The following is a 17,365-nucleotide window of genomic DNA, read 5'->3' on the forward strand; positions in this document are numbered from 1 at the left end:
AGAAATGAATAACATAGACTGCCCACCCAGCTCACGTCCTGACCAACTAAACAAAGCTAAACAAAGGAAAATAAGGTCAGGAACGTGACATACACAATGTATGCACAGTTGAAGAACAAAAAGTATACTTCTATTTGAGTTTTATTCAGCTTGTTGTTGTGCCATGGGGTGTAATGGATCATGATGAACAATGGATCATGATGAACGGATATAAAAACCTACAGGAAAATTACATTCAATGATGAGACGACCCATTCTCACATTTCCAACTTTTAATGTTAGAGACAAATACACTATCCTGCAATGTTTGCTGTAAAACCGCTAGTTACTGCTGGTGGATTGAACACTGCTCAACAATGCCTGACAAAATGGGTTAAACTGGCAAATGATCAGATGCATAAATCAATGTTAAACATTCAAATGCTGCAGAAGAAGAGATCTAATTCTGCACTGAACAGAACTCTTCAACACCAAAACACTATTTTCAACCATTTTCAGTAGTGCTCTCAGTCCCTGGCACTTGATTAAGTGGTGTTTCAACACACCATTAAATGTTTCAAAACATCTCAGGAGGATGTGTTTAAATACTCCAGCAAAGTTAAGGTTTTGTCTCCTTCACGTTGGTGGCAACTCAATTGCCACTAGTTTGGTGTTAAAAATCCCTTAATTTTAACAGTGCACAATAATTGACTGTCATCCACCAGTCATAACACAATTCAATGATCTATTAATAATGCATATTATACATTTAAATTATACATTTGCTATATCACATGATGGAGGAATAAATCTTCAAGAAATCTAAATTAGCAACAGTTCACAATGCTGAGCAACAGAGTATAAGGTGCACAGCAGGCTATCTGTTTGAAATGTGTTGGTTCTCTTTCAATCATTAGTTTCAATATCTCACAGCGGGATTCATTACAATCTCGAAGCATCTCGAAGAACCAATCACACACATCTGTCGGAGACAGACAGGTCGAGTGGCGAATGAGGGAGCCCCAACCAGCACATACGTTTCCATGCGGAGCAACCATATCAGGCAAGGACACGCACCCCTTGTGTGTCGTGTGCTTGGATCTTGAACAAGTGGAAGCAACGTTCGACGACCCCCAGTCATGCGTCCATTGTAGGGATTTTTCTGCTGGCAGGGCAGCCCAAGGTGGCAGGGAGAGGGCAATTCGATGGCACCAGGGCACTGACCCCACAGCGCCACAGCAGGCATTGACCCTACAGTTTGAAATCACTAAACAGTGGCCGACAGTGGGGGAAATGGTCCTTCACTGCAGCCACATCAAGGTCCACTTATTTGATTCCCTTGGAGCGAAGAAGGGGTGCCCGATCTATGGGTACGCCCCCTGCGGCAGAAGGGCAGTCAGCAGTTCACCCCATGTTCACAGCGCCTGTGCTCCTAAAACCCTTCCTTGTGCTGTGACCCATTCTCATTTGTTCGCTCTCGAGGAAGACGGAGGGAATCGACTCTACCCCCGAGTGCCTAACGTGCTATGGCTCTCCCCCTGGCTCTAGTTGAAGAAGCAGGGGTAGGAAGACTAATTGTCAGTCGCCACCAAGCACTGTCTCCATGTTCCAGTGTGTCAACACTGCCCTTTTCACTATAAAAATTATCTGCTGTATCCAGCCGTTTGCTACCAACACATAGCAAAAATACAATAAAAATGACGAGCTCCATCGTCACCCGAGGGTGCTCCGGCACCACAGGTGAGCGAGAGACGACCGACCCATGGGCTACTATCTGAAGAAGTTCACGTTCCGTATATGCTTACGTTCAACTTGCTGTCTCGCTCTATTCGTTGAGGCGACTGGATCACAACAGCCGACCTGCAAGGCGCTTATTGTCACATAAGCATGCTGCCAGCACACAGGAGGCTTCTAATGTTTGCTTTGACGCACAGCCTATAAATACCTTGCTGTTCCGTTCGGGCTAGCACGAGCTCCCCGAACGAAACAAGTGGCTGAGAGTCTCCACCTGCATAGAGGATTACCTGCTTTGCTCCCCATCACGGGAGCAAGCGGTATGAGACATGAATTCCCTAGTAACCCACCTCTCCGAGCTAGGGTTCAAGATTAATCACAGAGAATAGAATCCGAGAGGAAGAGGTGAAGCAAAAGGTTTTATTTTACTCCACCCAACATCTGTACATGAAAATAAGACCACGAAGTGAGGAATATTTGTATGGAGGTCAATGAGAGTGTTGAATTTCGTCAACAAAAAATGCTAATTGCTAATTGCTAATTTGCTACGTGAGGCTTATTTGACCGAATAGAGGTTTTGTAATGTTGTTACAAATGCATTAATATAAGCAAGTGGGATTACTTTATATCGGACTTGTGCCTGTTGTTCACACATGTATCTGCCCTCTCATTGGCTAGATCGGTCCCAACTGATCTCGCCTCCTCCCGCCTGCCTTCCATCTTTGCGGACATGCATTTCCATTGTTAAAGCGGTCAATTGACTATTTTGTCAATATAATAGGTCATCTTTGATGGAATACCTAGGCGTAACGCCCGATTCTCTCTTATCAGGCAACACTCTCGGGCGACCGCATCGCGTCTTTTCGACAGTGCCTCTACCTGTTCCACAGGGAGCGCTCGGTCACATTCAGGATGTGCTTCAGAGTGCTGGGGTTGATGGCCTCRACCATCTCAGTAGTACCTCTTGGACTACAGAGGATGAGAGACTTCCAGCACTGGATGTTTGCCCAGCGTCTGTGTACACTGCGTCACCTCACCTTCATATAAATGTGACCTCCGCATATCTCTTGGCTCTCTGTTACTGGAAGAGCACCTCAATCTTCGTTCTTGTTACTCCCCTAGGGATAGTGGCAACAAGAAAAGTGATGATTCCAGATGCATCACTCTCGGACTGGGGTGCAGATCATTAGGGCAATGCAATAAACGGAGTGTGGAACAAGGGGTCTTCATGGGTCCAACAAACCCGAAATTCTGAGATCCGGGTCCTGGTCCTAAATTCAGACTTTTGTCTGGGATCTGATTTGGGTCTGATATAATTACGACAGGTCTCGTATATGTGCAATTAAAATGTATTTACACATCGATTGGACGCGTTTAATGTGTGAGGTGATGAGAACTGCACAAGCTTCAGAAAGTATTCACACCCCTTGACTTTTCCCATATTTTGTCGTGTTACAAAGTGGGATTAAAATTGATTTAAATGTAATTTTTTCAACGATCTACACAAAATACTCTAATGTCAGAGTGGAAGATGAAAATGAAACACTAATAATATATCTTGATTGAGAAGTATTCAACACCCTGTGTCAATACATGTTAGAATCACCTTTGGCAGCGATTACAGCTGTGAGTCTTTTGGTGTAAATCTCTCTAAGAGTTTTGCACACCTGAACTGTACAATTTTTGCACACTCTTTTTTTCCCAAATTATTCAAGCTCAAGTTGCTTGTTGATCATTGCTAAACAGCCATTTTCAAGTCTTGCCATATATTTTCAAGCCAGTTTAAGTCAAAACTCTGTAACTAGGCCATTCAGGAACATTCAATGTCGTCATTGTAATTGGCCTTTTGTTTTAGGTTATTGTCCTGCTGAAAGGMGAATTTGTCTCCCAGTATCTGTTGGAAAGCAGACTGAACCAGGTTTTCCACTAGGATTTTGCCTGTGCTTAGCTCTATTTAATTTATMTTTATCCACCCCCAGAAAATCCCTAATCCTTTCTGATGACAAGCATACCCATAACATGATGCAGCCACCACTATGCTTGAAATATGAAGAGTGGTATTCAGTGAAGTGTGTTTTTTAGATTTTTGAAAAGTCACGGCGTGTGAATACTTTATGAAGGCACTGTATCTGCGTCAGCCAATTGACAGTCAATAAAACATATAGTAGGTCCAGCTCAAACTTGTACCGGCCGCTAACTTCACGTGCACCTGCTGCTGAGGAGAGAGAGAGAACCTTGGCCTAGCCTAGGCTATTGCTGAATGCTTAGACGGAGGTATTTTTCATTGAAGTAAAACTAAAGTTAGTGGAGAAAGAGTATAGTGAAAAGAAGCCGGTAAGGGGAATGTCCATGGGGACAAGTTTGAATATTGTAGTGGACAAAGTGAGAAGAACTTTGGTTTGGCCAAATGGACTGTGTGCAACTCACTATTCAGGTTTGATGCAATTTTTTTTCTTTAATTTATTGTATATTATTATTATTATTGTAGGTATATTTATTAATCTAAACCTGTTCTTTAAATATGCTCAATGTGTTTTGTTTCATTCTGTTGAAAATGTTTTGTCTTTTTAATTTTGTGCTCCGTATTTAGTTTAAGAAAGGTTATAAGTATGCCTGTTGTAAAACAAATATCATTAGCCTATTGAAGAATTTATGTAAATTCTTGGGTACAGTAGGCATTTGCCTTTGTTGATAATTGCTGCAATATAACCTGTTAAAACGTCTGTAAAAGGTTTCAACCAGTTCTTTTAATATGCAAAGTATTTTGTTTAATTCTGTGGAGCCATTTTCTTTGACCAAATTAAGTACCAACAGTACTGTTGTGTTTGTCACGATATAATAGAATTACTATGTTACTCGCATTCAAACCATGAAAAGGAAAAACCAAGGAGGCCGAGAAAATAAATAAAAGTAATTTAATGCTGCAGTATGGGCAGTACGCACCGGCACTCAAAACGGACTCCTACAGTTGTGCTTGAGGTGAGGAAAAATGTTTAAGGCCTACCAGAGTTACTCCTTTAATCGAACAATATAATGCTTATATAATGCTAATGATCTGTTTTTAAAAAAAAGTTATTTATTCCTATCGGGTGGGAAAGCCACTTGTACATTTTGGAACGGGTCCAAATTTTTTGACCTGTGAAGAGCTCTATGTGGAACCCACAACTCCGCTTTCGTCATATAAACTAACTCAAATTGCTGACAGTGTTTCTTGCTCTGAGACACTTTCGACCCTCCCTTCGGAATTGTCACGTCTTGATCAAAACGGACAATACGATTGTGGTGGCGTACATAAACGGCCAGGACAGCACTCGCTCCATGTGGTTACACAGGTTATTTGTCAGGATTAGTCTGTGGAGCAGAGCACACCTACTGCCACTATGCGCGACTCATGTCCCAGGTAGGTTTGTGGAGGTCACGAAATTTTGTCAGACGGTGATTGTCAAGCAAATAACTGTCGGGTCTCATGGTAATTGACCATTAATTAACATAAACACATCTAGCAGCTCCTGGCTTCCATACAACCCACTGATGCAGACCTTTGGAAGATCTACATTTTAAAAAGTCGAATAAATCCATGTAATATAGCCTACACCTTAACAGCAAATCCATTATTTATTTTAGACAAGTCTAAAGAAACATGATATGAAGAATAGAATAGCATACTCTGAGTTGTCCTTATGTTAGATCCTGATATGGCTATGCCATATGGCTGTGGGCTACACTAGTTTATTTTATTTAACTAGGCAAGTCAGGTAAGAACAAATACTTACTTACAATGAAGGCCTACCCCAGCCAAACCCTTCCCTAACACGAACAACGCTGGGCCAATTGTGCGCCGCCCTATGAGACTCCTGATCACGGCCGGTTGTGATACAGCCCGGGAACGAACCAGGGTCTGTAGTGACGCCTCTAGCACTGAGATGCAGTGTCTTAGACTGCTGTGCCACTCGGGAGGGTTAGTTCATTTAGTAGACAAGATTTGCTTAGAATTCCATGACATTATTTTATATTATTTTATAGTATGAAGAATACAATTGAACAAAGCTGAATTAATTAGAAAGGATATTTTCTCCAAACGATTTTCGCACATGCAGCTATTCTGTATTGAGTTAGATGTGCTGATGTCACTCAGGCAGTTTAAATGATTGATTGAGGACCTCTATGTAGTTGAATGTGATTGCTTTTATTAATTATGTTTATTTTGGTTTATTGTGTGCTGAATAATATTGTTTTATACACATATATGTCCATGTTGTTTTATTATTCAGTTGTTATTGTAATCTATACAGGGCTCTCTTGTAAAATTGAGGAAACAATGGGAAAGTAATTCTGCTTTGAAAGTTGACTTCCAGACACATAATGAGAGAACACCCCACTCTAACCATTTAATCACCTTAGCAGAGCTGGTTAGGCTTTTTTCATGTTATCCAGAGCGTTGGTGACTGCAACTGTGCTGCTAGCATTAATAGAATTACGCTTTGTTGCTGACGTTTACTGACACCGGACATATTCAACGGGTGTTGAGTGGTCAAAAATGCATCAGTTATTCTGTGCTCTGGCGCACTAAGACGAGAGTCTTTTGTTATGAAACATAACTAGATAGGTAAACAATGAATCCCAGCGCATGACGTAACGACGTTAGTTAGTGAGTCAGCCAGCTAACATTAGCTAGCTAACAGTACACTTTAACTTCAAATAAAAATACTTTGTCAAAATTAGAGTGTAATCTTTTATTAAGACATGTAGCTAGCTAGCTAGCTAAACAATGGACCATAATCACAACTCATGACGTTACTACCCTGCATGGATCTGCATGTAGCTAACCAACAAGGTTCTATGGCTATAACTAGTCATGCAAATGTGTCTGAGATACGAGAATAAGATCACACACATGAAGTTAGCTAGCAACCCAGCCAGCTAACGTTAGCTAGCTAACAGTACAGTTGAAATGAAACCACTTTCTGTCAAAATTAGAAACATGTCATATCTGAAAATCTTACCAGTATACATCATGGTTGCACGCGTCTCCTGTCTGATGTCATGCATGGTTGCCTTAGTTTGACGATGCAATCGAGACTGGTGTTTTCTCCATCTTCTTAGCTATCATACTCGAATTCCACTGATTTCAAAACTTGGTCCTCCAGAAGTGGAGAGCATACACATAACGTTAGCTAGCGAGCCAGCTAACGTTAGCTAGCTAACAGTACAATTTAACTTGACATTAGGTTTATGCAGTTTTACTACACAATCATTTCTTTAAAGCGGCGTTCGACATGATTACCTAAACATACTGACCAGCTCCAGTAGACAGACGCATGCTATATTGTAGACCAATCCAAAATCATCCTCGGCATGTCCAGCCCACTCATTATCTCAGCCAATCATGGCTAGCGGGAAGGTTGCTCACTTTTTTGTGTCTAAACCAACTTGGCTTGTAATTTAACCATTTTATTCGTATTTACAGATGGCATACAAGTTTGATATTAAGGCACATAAAAGTTCACATGTTTGAGAAGGCATTTCTGGCATTTCGATTAAAARAATATTTTTTATGTTCAATCAGCTCTCCTGTGAAGTCGTAACTTGRAACATACGCCTAGTTTCCTGAATCATGTCACATACGGTCCGTTGAGGTAATATGGTCACTGCCCGTTGTTCTTCACACTACTGGGGTGGATGTGCTGGCACACCCTTGACTGAGGGTATTGCTTTACACTTTTGCTCCACAGCCCTCATCTTGGTAGCCCCTTGATGTCATGGCAAGCTCTGGATAGCTCTCCTGCTGTGCAATGAGCTTTGGCAACTCGTGTCACGCAAGCGAACCAAGCTAAAGGAGAGATTATCCACCCTCAGCACGACACCTTGGCCCTCTGAGCCTGGCCCGTGAGAAGTTAAATCTGGATACGACAGGCCTGCCTCTCAGTGTCATTGAGACTATCCAGAGTGCTAGGGCTCATTATGCACGCTCACTGTATGGAAACAAGTGGATTTGTCTATTGTGCTTGATGTGATTTCACAGCAGCCTTTTGAGCCGTTGGAAAGCGTAAAGATGAAATATGTCTCCTTTAAAGGGGAATTTCACCCTGGCTCTGCCACAGCATATAGTCATTACTACATTAACAACATTAKATTTTTATCATAAACATCACAATTATCCAAACCACAAGCTAGAACTAGCACATTTTCATTTGACTGGTAGAATCGGAAAGTTTCGACTCCCTGTGTATTCGTCTGCTCATAGTGAATCATAAAGTCCGGCATTTAGAGCGAATGCTGATACCACCCCCTAGGTAGAGGAGGCGAGGCCACAAACTTGGATAACACCGTTGTTTACCTTGAACAACCAAAACAGTAATCTCAGACAAGGTGTTTTTGAAAACATTAGATTTTTACACATTTTTGTCATCATACCCATGTGGTGTTCTGGGCCTTTGTGCTAATTACAAACAAGCGCGAACATGTGTTATCTTTCACCATTCTGCCTACCAGAGATTAACCCCGATTCTGCCAGTGGTTTGCAGCTATCAAGAATGATGCATTGACCAAAGCTTATCAGCGGGATTTTAACGCTGAACTGATGGGGAATCCATTTCGACGACGGCTGACATTTTTTCCCTTCATAACAAAAGTTACCTAGCTTGCGAGCCTAGCTGGGTAAGTTAGCTAGCTAGCTAACGTTACGGTCCTGAACTCTGAAAGCCATCAGCTAAATAATTTAGCTATCTTTTGATATACACATAGTCAATCCATGTCACCTATGCCATGGTAGTCACTGCTAGACTGGTAGCTACCATCATCAGACTAAACATGTTTGTTTGTTCGGTCTATCTTTGACTGATGTTAGCTAACGTAAGCTAGCTAATGTTACAAAATAGCCATCTATTTCACCCTTGTCTGCATAATTTTTTGGGGGGGATATAGCTAACTCATTCTCTGTTTGTGTGTTGGTAGCAATGATGAATATGTGCAGTTGAAGTCAAAAGTTTACATACACTTAGGTTGGAGTCATTAAAACTTGTTTTTCAACAACTCCACAAATTTCTTGTTAACAAACTATAGTTTTGGCAAATCGGTTAGGACATCTACTTTGTGCATGACACAAGTAATTTTTTCAACAATTGTTTACAGACAGATTATTTCACTTATAATTCACTGTATCACAAATCCAGTGGGTCAGAAGTTTATATACACTAAGTTGACTGTGCTTTTAAACAGTTTGGAAAATTCCAGAAAATTATGTCATGGCTTTAGAAGCTTCTGATAGGCTAATTGACATCATTTGAGTCAATTGGAGGTGTATTGTGGATGTATTTCAAGGCCTACCTTCAAACTCAGTGCCTCTTTGCTTGACATCATGGGAAAATCAAAAGAAATCAGCCAAGACCTCAGAAAATAATTTGCAGACCTCCACAAGTCTGGTTCATCCTTGGGAGCAATTTCCAAATGCCTGACGGTACCACGTTCATCTGTACAAACAATAGTACGCAAGTATAAACAACATGGGACCACGCAGCCGTCATACCGCTCAGGAAGGAGATGCGTTCTGTCTCCTAGAGATGAACGTACTTTGGTGCGAAAAGTGCAAATCAGTCCCAGAACAACAGCAAAGGACCTTGTGAAGATGCTGGAGGAAACAGGTACAAAAGTATCTATATCCACAGTAAAACGAGTCCTATGTCTACATAACCTGAAAGGCACCTCAGCAAGGAAGAAGCCACTGCTCCAAAACCGCCATAAAAAAGCCAGACTACGGTTTGCAACTGCACATGGGGACAAAGATCGTACTTTTTGGAGAAATGTCCTCTGGTCTGATGAAACAAAAAAGGAACTGTTTGGCCATAATTACCATCGTTATGTTTGGAGGAAAAAGGGGATGGCTTGCAAGCCGAAGAACACCATCCCAACCGTGAAGCACGGGGGTGGCAGCATCATATTGTGGGGGTGCTTTGCTGCAGGATGGACTGGTGCACTTCACAAAATAGATGGCATCATGAGGGTGGAAAATTATGTGGATATATCGAAGAAAGGAAGGAAGTTAAAGCTTGGTCGCAAATGGGTCCGAAGCATACTTCCAAAGTTGTGGCAAAATGTCTTAAGGACAACAAAGTCAAGGTATTGGAGTGGCCATCACAAAGCCCTGACCTCAATCCTATAGAAAATGTGTGGGCTGAATTGAAAAAGCATGTGCAAGCAAGGAGGCCTAAAAACCTGACTCAGTTACACCAGTCAAAATTCACCCAACTTATTGTGGGAAGCTTGTGGAAGGCTACCCAAAACGTTTGACCCAAGTTAAACAATTTAAAGGCAATACTACCAAATACTAATTGAGTGTATGGAAACTTCTGACCCACTGGGAATGCGATGAAATAAATCAAATCTGAGAAATCATTCTCTCTAATATTATTCTGACATTTCACATTGTTAAAATAGAGTGGTGATCCTAACTGACCTAAGACAGGTCATTTTTACTTGCATTAAATGTCAGAAATTGTGAAAAACGGAGTTTAAATGTATTTGGCTGAGGTGTATGTAAACTTCCGACTTCAACTGTATAAATCGTCTATGGTTGATTAATTGGTTCTCAGACAGTCTCAGCTGGCTATCAATCTTGCTGCCAATTTAGTGATGCTAGTTAGCCAACAGCAAGCTAACAATATTGAAATATCCATGTTAGGTATGCTTGGCTAGCCAGTCTAATAGAGATCAACAATTGGAGATCTTTTGTATCTTGATTGTAAAACCTATTTTTTTGTAAGTGTGGCTAGCTACTAAATAGCAAGCTACAATGTTACAACCAGCCACCTAAATCTTAGTTTACCAGCAAATGTTAGCACATGGCTGGAGTTGGCTAGCTAGTTAGACTGGCTCCTACTAACTTGTTATGAGCTCCTGTACTTCTACATCTGCATTGCTTGCTGTTTGGGGTTTTAGGCTGGGTTTCTGTATAGCACTTTGTGACATCGGCTGATGTAAAAAGGGCTTTAGAAATACATATATTTTACATTTTATTCATTGCATCTGGTCAGTTCTTTCAGTTTTGCCCAAAGGATTGTTGTAAGTGTCCACCTCTTTTTCAAAACAGCCCGCCTTGGGGAAGGGACGGGGGCTACAGCACGATGCACCGCCCAATGCAAGTTGTAGTCTTTCAGAGACTGGATTTTTTTTTAATGCTTGTACATTTAGCAATGAATCCACCAATAGGAACATCGCTGAAAGACATCCAATTGCTCTATCAAACAAGAACAACCATATCGACACCCGCAAAAACCTGTACTTTGATCAGTATAACATAGAGCCTTCACGAAATGCCACAAAGCAGGACTATATGTATTTTTAGACCCCCCCCCCCCAAATCAATCACCGAAAGCCATCATAGGGTGTATCATTCATTGCGCTAAGCCCTGACCTGCCTTCCTCTTGGGCAATTATGTGTGAAACACATCACACTCTCCTATAAATGCCTCAGACATGATGAAAATAAGCCCCCTTTAAGACTGCTTCACTTGTGCCCTTATGTTGGCAAAGTGAGTGAGTGAACTAGATGCACTGTCAGTTCACCATTCGTGCCTACAGTTTGCCCAGGTTACCTTCTTATCCAACCCTGCCTTAATGCATAAGGTCAGTGGCAATACAATTGTCTCACCTTGGAGATTGTGGCTTTTGTGAGATATTGAAACTAATAATTGAAAAATAACTTAAGGTTACTTGCGTTACCCAGGTTGTCTGATATTATGAGTGAGATATCTCACCACATTCCCCTACTTGCAAGAGTGTGAGGAAGTTCGGCATGCTCGGGAATGATCAGAGATTAAGCAAATGGCTCTTTAGTATGAGGGGAGGTAATCCCTCATTCGTCACTCGACCTGTCTGTCTCCTACAGACGTGTGTGATTGGTTCTTCGAGCTGCTTCGAGATTCTGGTAAATCCAACTGTGAGATAGCAAGTAAACTTTTAGTAATAAAGGTTTTAGTAATAAACACACACTTTTTAACTGAATTCTCTGGAGCTGAAAATGCCTGGCACATAGTTTGTTCTATTTGTTCTATTCATGCATCAAGGGTGGACTGTCAGCAGAGGAGGCAGGTGAGGGGAGGCTGGCTCATAATAATGGCTTGAATGGAGTTGATGGAATTGTATCAAACACATGGAAACCATTCCGTTTACTCCATTCCAGCCATTATTGTCAGCCCATCCTCAGATTTGAAGTGCCACCAGCCAGTACTGACTGTCAGGTAGGATCAGAATACTATTTTTCCCTGCTATCTGTTGCCCATGAACTGAGCAACCAGGCTCTGTCTCTGCTGGTTGTCCTGCTCCTGTGTTCCCCCCTGTAGGTGACTCATGCTGGGCAGGGCCACCGGCTGGGGTGGTACCCAGGTCTGGTAGTAGGGACAAACCTTCAGGTGTTCCGACATGGACGGCACGTTGTCTATAAAACGCCACAAATCTACTGTAGAGAACAGATGACTGAACTCCCACACCTGGGTAGCGATACAAGATGAGAGGAAAGGAAAGAGAGGAAAGGGTAGGCAGGGAGAAAGAGGAGAACATGGGAAATGTGTCACAGAAGGGGGTTACGTTTCCATTTCACTGCATTTAACTTACTCGACAGACTGTTGTCATTGTAAACTCCAGTGCTCTTACCGTTTTGGCCTTCCATTTGGCCACACCAGACTTGTAGGTCTTCTTTTCCCAGAGGAGGGACACCATCCCCCTGTCCTGCAGCAGAGAGGAACACACCTCTCTCATGAGGCGGGACACAAGGGCCAGTTGGGACAGGGTCAGGCTGTCCAGGAAGCTGGCCATGTGGCACAGCACCTCGGATGGCAAAGCACTCAGAGAATCGCAGTCTCCTTCTCCCCTCGACCGCCTCCTCCTGAGGGTTGGGTCAGGTTCTGGAGCAGACTGTGACTTGGAGGGTTTAAGGGGCTCTGGTCCTTCCCCTTGAGAAGCTGGGACGGTGGGTCGGAGGTTGAAGATGCTCAGTTCCTGGCTGTAGGTAAAGGGTCAGAGGACAGGATTAGGGTATGGTAATGAAAACACCTCTCCAAAAAACACTTGCAATTGGAGGGGATGTACTGAATGACTGTAAATACAAATACTGAACTATATACAAACACTGGTTCTTCCACAATCAGAGCATGAGTTGTGAGTAGACAGTTGAATGGTTCTTACTTGTAGGTGACCGTGGCKGGTTGTTTGAAAGGCTCTAACCTTCTCTGGCTGTAGGTGCAGCCCAGGTAGGCCAGGGGACACCTCTGCTCAAACCAGCCACTAGCACACGTCTGAATGTCTGTGTGCACGTTCCTGAATAATGATAACAATGTTTCATTTAAGTTGTGTGGAAACCATTACAATGGAGGCTATACAGCCATATCAGGGCAACTACTCAAGGCTACATGACATCACAGTGGCCCAGGTACCTGAAGTCTTTGGGGAACTCTTTGCATTGGAAGTGTTTGGGGTACCTGAAGTTTTTGGGATACCTGAAGTGTTTGGGGAATTCCCTTCGTTGGAAGGAGTGTCCACAGAGGAAGGTGAAGGCGGAGCTAGCCTTGTTGTGACGGCTGGAGGTGCTGCCCGCATGCAGCTGGAGGCGGAGCTTCAGAGGCCTGTCCCTTGTCAGGTCTGCTAAGGTCGTGTCTCGTCTGAACGGTGCCGTCTTGAAGGAGTGGGTCTGCATCCCCATGTCCACATAAAGCCCGTCCTGTCCACGCTCCTCACTGATCTTAGAACCAGGAAGACAGAGAGAAAGACATCTCAGCTCGCTCAAGAACAGCTCCAAGAACCTTATCTGGGCAGAGAGAGTGAGAAATCTCCACCAATTGTTTATCAGGGGGTCCCCCGAGCTGGGGATGGAACCCGGGACCTTGGCTTGTCAACCCAACACCTTAGCTGTCACACCAACAGATCCAAACCACTTGATAAAGTAGCCAAGTGTTGCATTAACATCGCTATAATATCTTTATGTGTTGTGGATGTACGTATTGTATTTCTGTTCTGATAGCTGTGAAACGTATGCTCTTTTTTTGAAACAGCATTTTATTGCACCTAGCACTGGCACTTATTTGAACCTGCTGAGCTCTTCTGATACCTGATGCCCCATGACCTCTCTCTCTGCGTATCCCAGTAGTGTGCTGTCAGCCTCGTCCGTCCACCAGGACTCCTTTAATGCCCCCAGGTCAGACGTATCTACACAGGCCCAGGTACTCTCAGCACGGGCTGATGCGTCATAGTAGTGGACACTACGCTGCTTCTCACGGTAGCTGACAGGGACCTGCAGGGGAACAATGATTAATAACACATACAGTAACATGGCTACATGACATTACTTTACAGAGATTTGTGTGTGTAAGTGTTTGTATCTGTGTGTACGTGACCATGCATATGCCTTAGAGAGAAAGAAATCAACAGAACTGCATCATGTTTCTGCTTGCCCTTATTTTTTACATTGTGTGTGAAGTCAATGCAGGCCTCACTTCTACCTTCCACCCTTACCTTGAAGGAGTACAGTGTCTGAACAGGGATGGGCTCTATGTTTCCATAGACAAAGTCTTTTTCCCGTGGCGTGCAGGCATCCATCTGGCCAAAGGTGAGCAGCATGCGTCCGTGGTGCACTAGGTACATGTTGAATTCCTGGGGGGTGACCTCCTTGGCCATGCGCTGCAGGACCCCGTCCTGCCACGGGGCCATACCTGTAGTCCCTGTGGCATTACGGTTGGCCTCGGTCCCCCTTGGTCTCCCTGGAGCTTCTGGAGCTTGCAGAGTGCCCATCAACCCTTCTGCATCTCTTCTCTCCTTCTTCTCTCTGCACGACTGCTCCTCCAACTCCATCCAATGGTTCCACTCCTTCCCTTCCCTGCCCCGGCTGTTTTTGGTGTCCACATTACAGCCTCCTTTATCCATATTGAACATCCTCTCATACCTGTTGTATCTGTCAGAGCTGATGTCTCCCCCTGGTTCCTCCACACCCACATCTCRCTCCTCCTTCTCCAAAGAAAAGTCTGAAAGGTCTGTCACTGCTGTTTCTGGAACGCCTGGCGTGGAGAGAGAGGATACTAATGAGGGAAAACAAGTTATTGTAATTTATAACAAAGTTCAAATAAAGTTCAAATAACATTTTGGATTTGTACAGAAAATCCAGTTACCAGATAGGACAAATTATGGCCTATCTTCACTCCACCCACCATCAGCACCCGTACAGAGGGTGGAGGCCCCATTTCTTAGATGCACTGTGGCCCAATCTTCTGTCTTCTCCTTTTTCTTATCTTCTTTCTTCTCCTCTTCCTCTCCCTCCACCTTCACTATCATCTCTGGGTAGAGAGTCTTCATCTTCATACGTGCGAACAAGTGTCTCTGATCATCCAGGGCCATGGCCAGGTCCAACTGTTCTCCTGCCTTCTCCTCCTTCAGCAGGTTCTCGTGCAGGGTGTGTGTGTGTGCGTGGACATCGAGGTGTGTGTTTGCGTAGGCTTCATCGGCTGGCCAGCGGATCCACTCCATTGAGCAGCACACCACACTGGCGGGACAGACCTGCAGGTGGCCAGCCTGCCAGGAACGGGGCATGATGATTGGACAGCCGAAGGCGGCGTTGAGGCATGGCACCTTCTCATTGGGGCAGAGGAGCGCATGCTCCTCCTCTTTGCACATGTGGAACAGGGCTCCACACAAAAGGCGGCAGGGGATGAGCACACAAGACACGGAGATCTCCACGGGGGCCTTACACCGCCGGCTGTAGCAGCTGTCACAGTGGCGATGACCGGCAGGACGGGGTGGACGAGAGGAAAGGCAATGACGTCTCTGATGGAAGAGGGATGGAAAGAGAGAGAGAATGAAAGAAAGTGTGAGAGGAAGAGAACACAGTCAAAACTACTTCACCTCTCACATGTTAAAGTCATGGGATGGCATAGTCTCCACTTGTACACTAAACATGAATTGTAAACACGCATCTAAAGTCTTGTGGGCTAGATATGGTTAACTATTTTTTATAGGGAAACAGCATCAACTTTTTCACAGAAGCTCCATAGTACACATTCCCCACAAAAACATAATGACTAAATCAATTCAATGAAAACATTGAGAAATGCTGTTCAATGTGGTTGTATTGTGGTTTTTACTTTAACATGCCATAAAGTAAACCTTCAATTTAAATCAAATGAAACATACCATGTTCTTATTCTTCAGTTCAACATTGATCAACTCAAATCCCTTGAAACAGAAAGACATTTTGAATGCAACCTTTACWTTATACTAAAAAGTTTAAAGCTTTCAAACCATAGAATCAATTGTTACACAACTGTCTTATAGTCCATAGTCTCAAAATTACCTGAAGTAAACCATTTCCCCTTGTGCCGCTACAGTACTACTGCATGGTATCTGTCCCTTCTGAAGATCATGTGTTAGTGCTATAAATAGGCCAACGTGCTGACTGAGAAATGCTACACAGCCTGTTCAAAAACATGCTCTGGTTACCAGACAAGGGCTGACCCTGGGTCAGTTGAGAACTCAGTTATTCAACCAACCAGTGCGACTGAGTGATAGGGAGAAACTTGTGAGGAACCATAGCGATAGAGATCCCTACTTGGAAATAACCTGTTTTTGCATGGACATTGCCATTGAGGACTTCCACCATTTTAAATTAGTCAKCTGGGTGGGACTAAGGCTTAAGGAAGGATCAAAAGTTACGTATGTAACCATGGTTATGTGAGCTATTTGGATCACTCCAATATATTGGTATCACTCTGCGGCAGAGGGATACATCCGCGAGGTGAGGATTTACAGATTTACTCCCATGTACACACATTCTCTACATCATTTTTGAGGTGCCTCTAGCACCGTAGAGGATTGGAGTGATCCAAATTACTCACATAACCATGGTTACATGCGCAACCTTCGTTATGTTTCACTATACTGGATCACTCCAATATATTGGTATACCCATACCAGATTAGTCGGTGCTAGAGGGCCAGCCAGCGGCAAAGTCCCAGCGRGGGACCCGAGACGCAGGGGCCGTCAATGTGGAAGGGGGGTCCCGGCACAGTCCTTTGATAGCCCAGCCCACTCTCTCACCATAGCAGACAAAGAGCTGGTCTGTTGTTCTCACTGACCGTGTCCACTCCACATAGGCAGCCAGTGCCCTCACAGGGCACAGCATGCCAGACTGTGCCGGGGAGTCAATGCCGGGGAGTCATAAGCAGACAGGATAAAAGGGACGTTCACATGCCTGTCTGACAGAACCTTTGGGAGGAATGAAGGGTTGGGGCGGAGAAATACACTCCCCCCGGGGTCCATCCGGTAGCACTCAGAWCTTACTGAAAGAGCATGGAGCTCACCCACCCTCTTCATGGAAGTAATCGCTACAAAGAAAGCCACCTTCATAGAGAGGTGTTTCAGGGAGGCTGACTCCAACTGTTCGAAAGGGGGCTTTGCCAAAGCTGCCAAGACCACATCCAGATCCCAGCTCGCCATTGAGTGGGTCCTAGCTGGACGCAGGCGACGAACCTCCTTCATAAACCTGGAGACCAAGGGACGGCGCCCCACTGGCCTGTCCATCCACCCCACATGGTAGATATAGCGGCCAAATACCCTCTCAGTGTAGAGGCTGTCAAGCCCTCATACAAGCGAGACTGCAGGTATTGGAGGACATACT

The 17,365-nt window shown here is 43.9% G+C and overlaps 1 protein-coding gene across 1 annotated transcript; it reads right to left on the reverse strand.

Annotated features, from left to right (window-relative positions):
* Window positions 1–6,431: 6,431 nt before the first annotated feature.
* Window positions 6,432–16,103, reverse strand: LOC111951116 (F-box only protein 40). Its single transcript, XM_023969142.2, has 9 exons — window positions 16,043–16,103; window positions 15,883–15,924; window positions 14,904–15,516; window positions 14,215–14,753; window positions 13,811–13,993; window positions 13,203–13,444; window positions 12,892–13,023; window positions 12,361–12,709; window positions 6,432–12,197 (listed from the first exon to the last, which is right to left on the reverse strand). The coding sequence occupies exons 2-9, from the start codon at window positions 15,883–15,885 to the stop codon at window positions 11,976–11,978; spliced, it is 2,283 nt and encodes a 760-aa protein (XP_023824910.1). The 5' UTR covers window positions 15,886–15,924; window positions 16,043–16,103; the 3' UTR covers window positions 6,432–11,975.
* Window positions 16,104–17,365: the final 1,262 nt, after the last annotated feature.

Source organism: Salvelinus sp. IW2-2015, linkage group LG23 (assembly GCF_002910315.2).
Source record: "Salvelinus sp. IW2-2015 linkage group LG23, ASM291031v2, whole genome shotgun sequence".
Lineage (NCBI taxonomy): Eukaryota > Metazoa > Chordata > Actinopteri > Salmoniformes > Salmonidae > Salvelinus > Salvelinus sp. IW2-2015.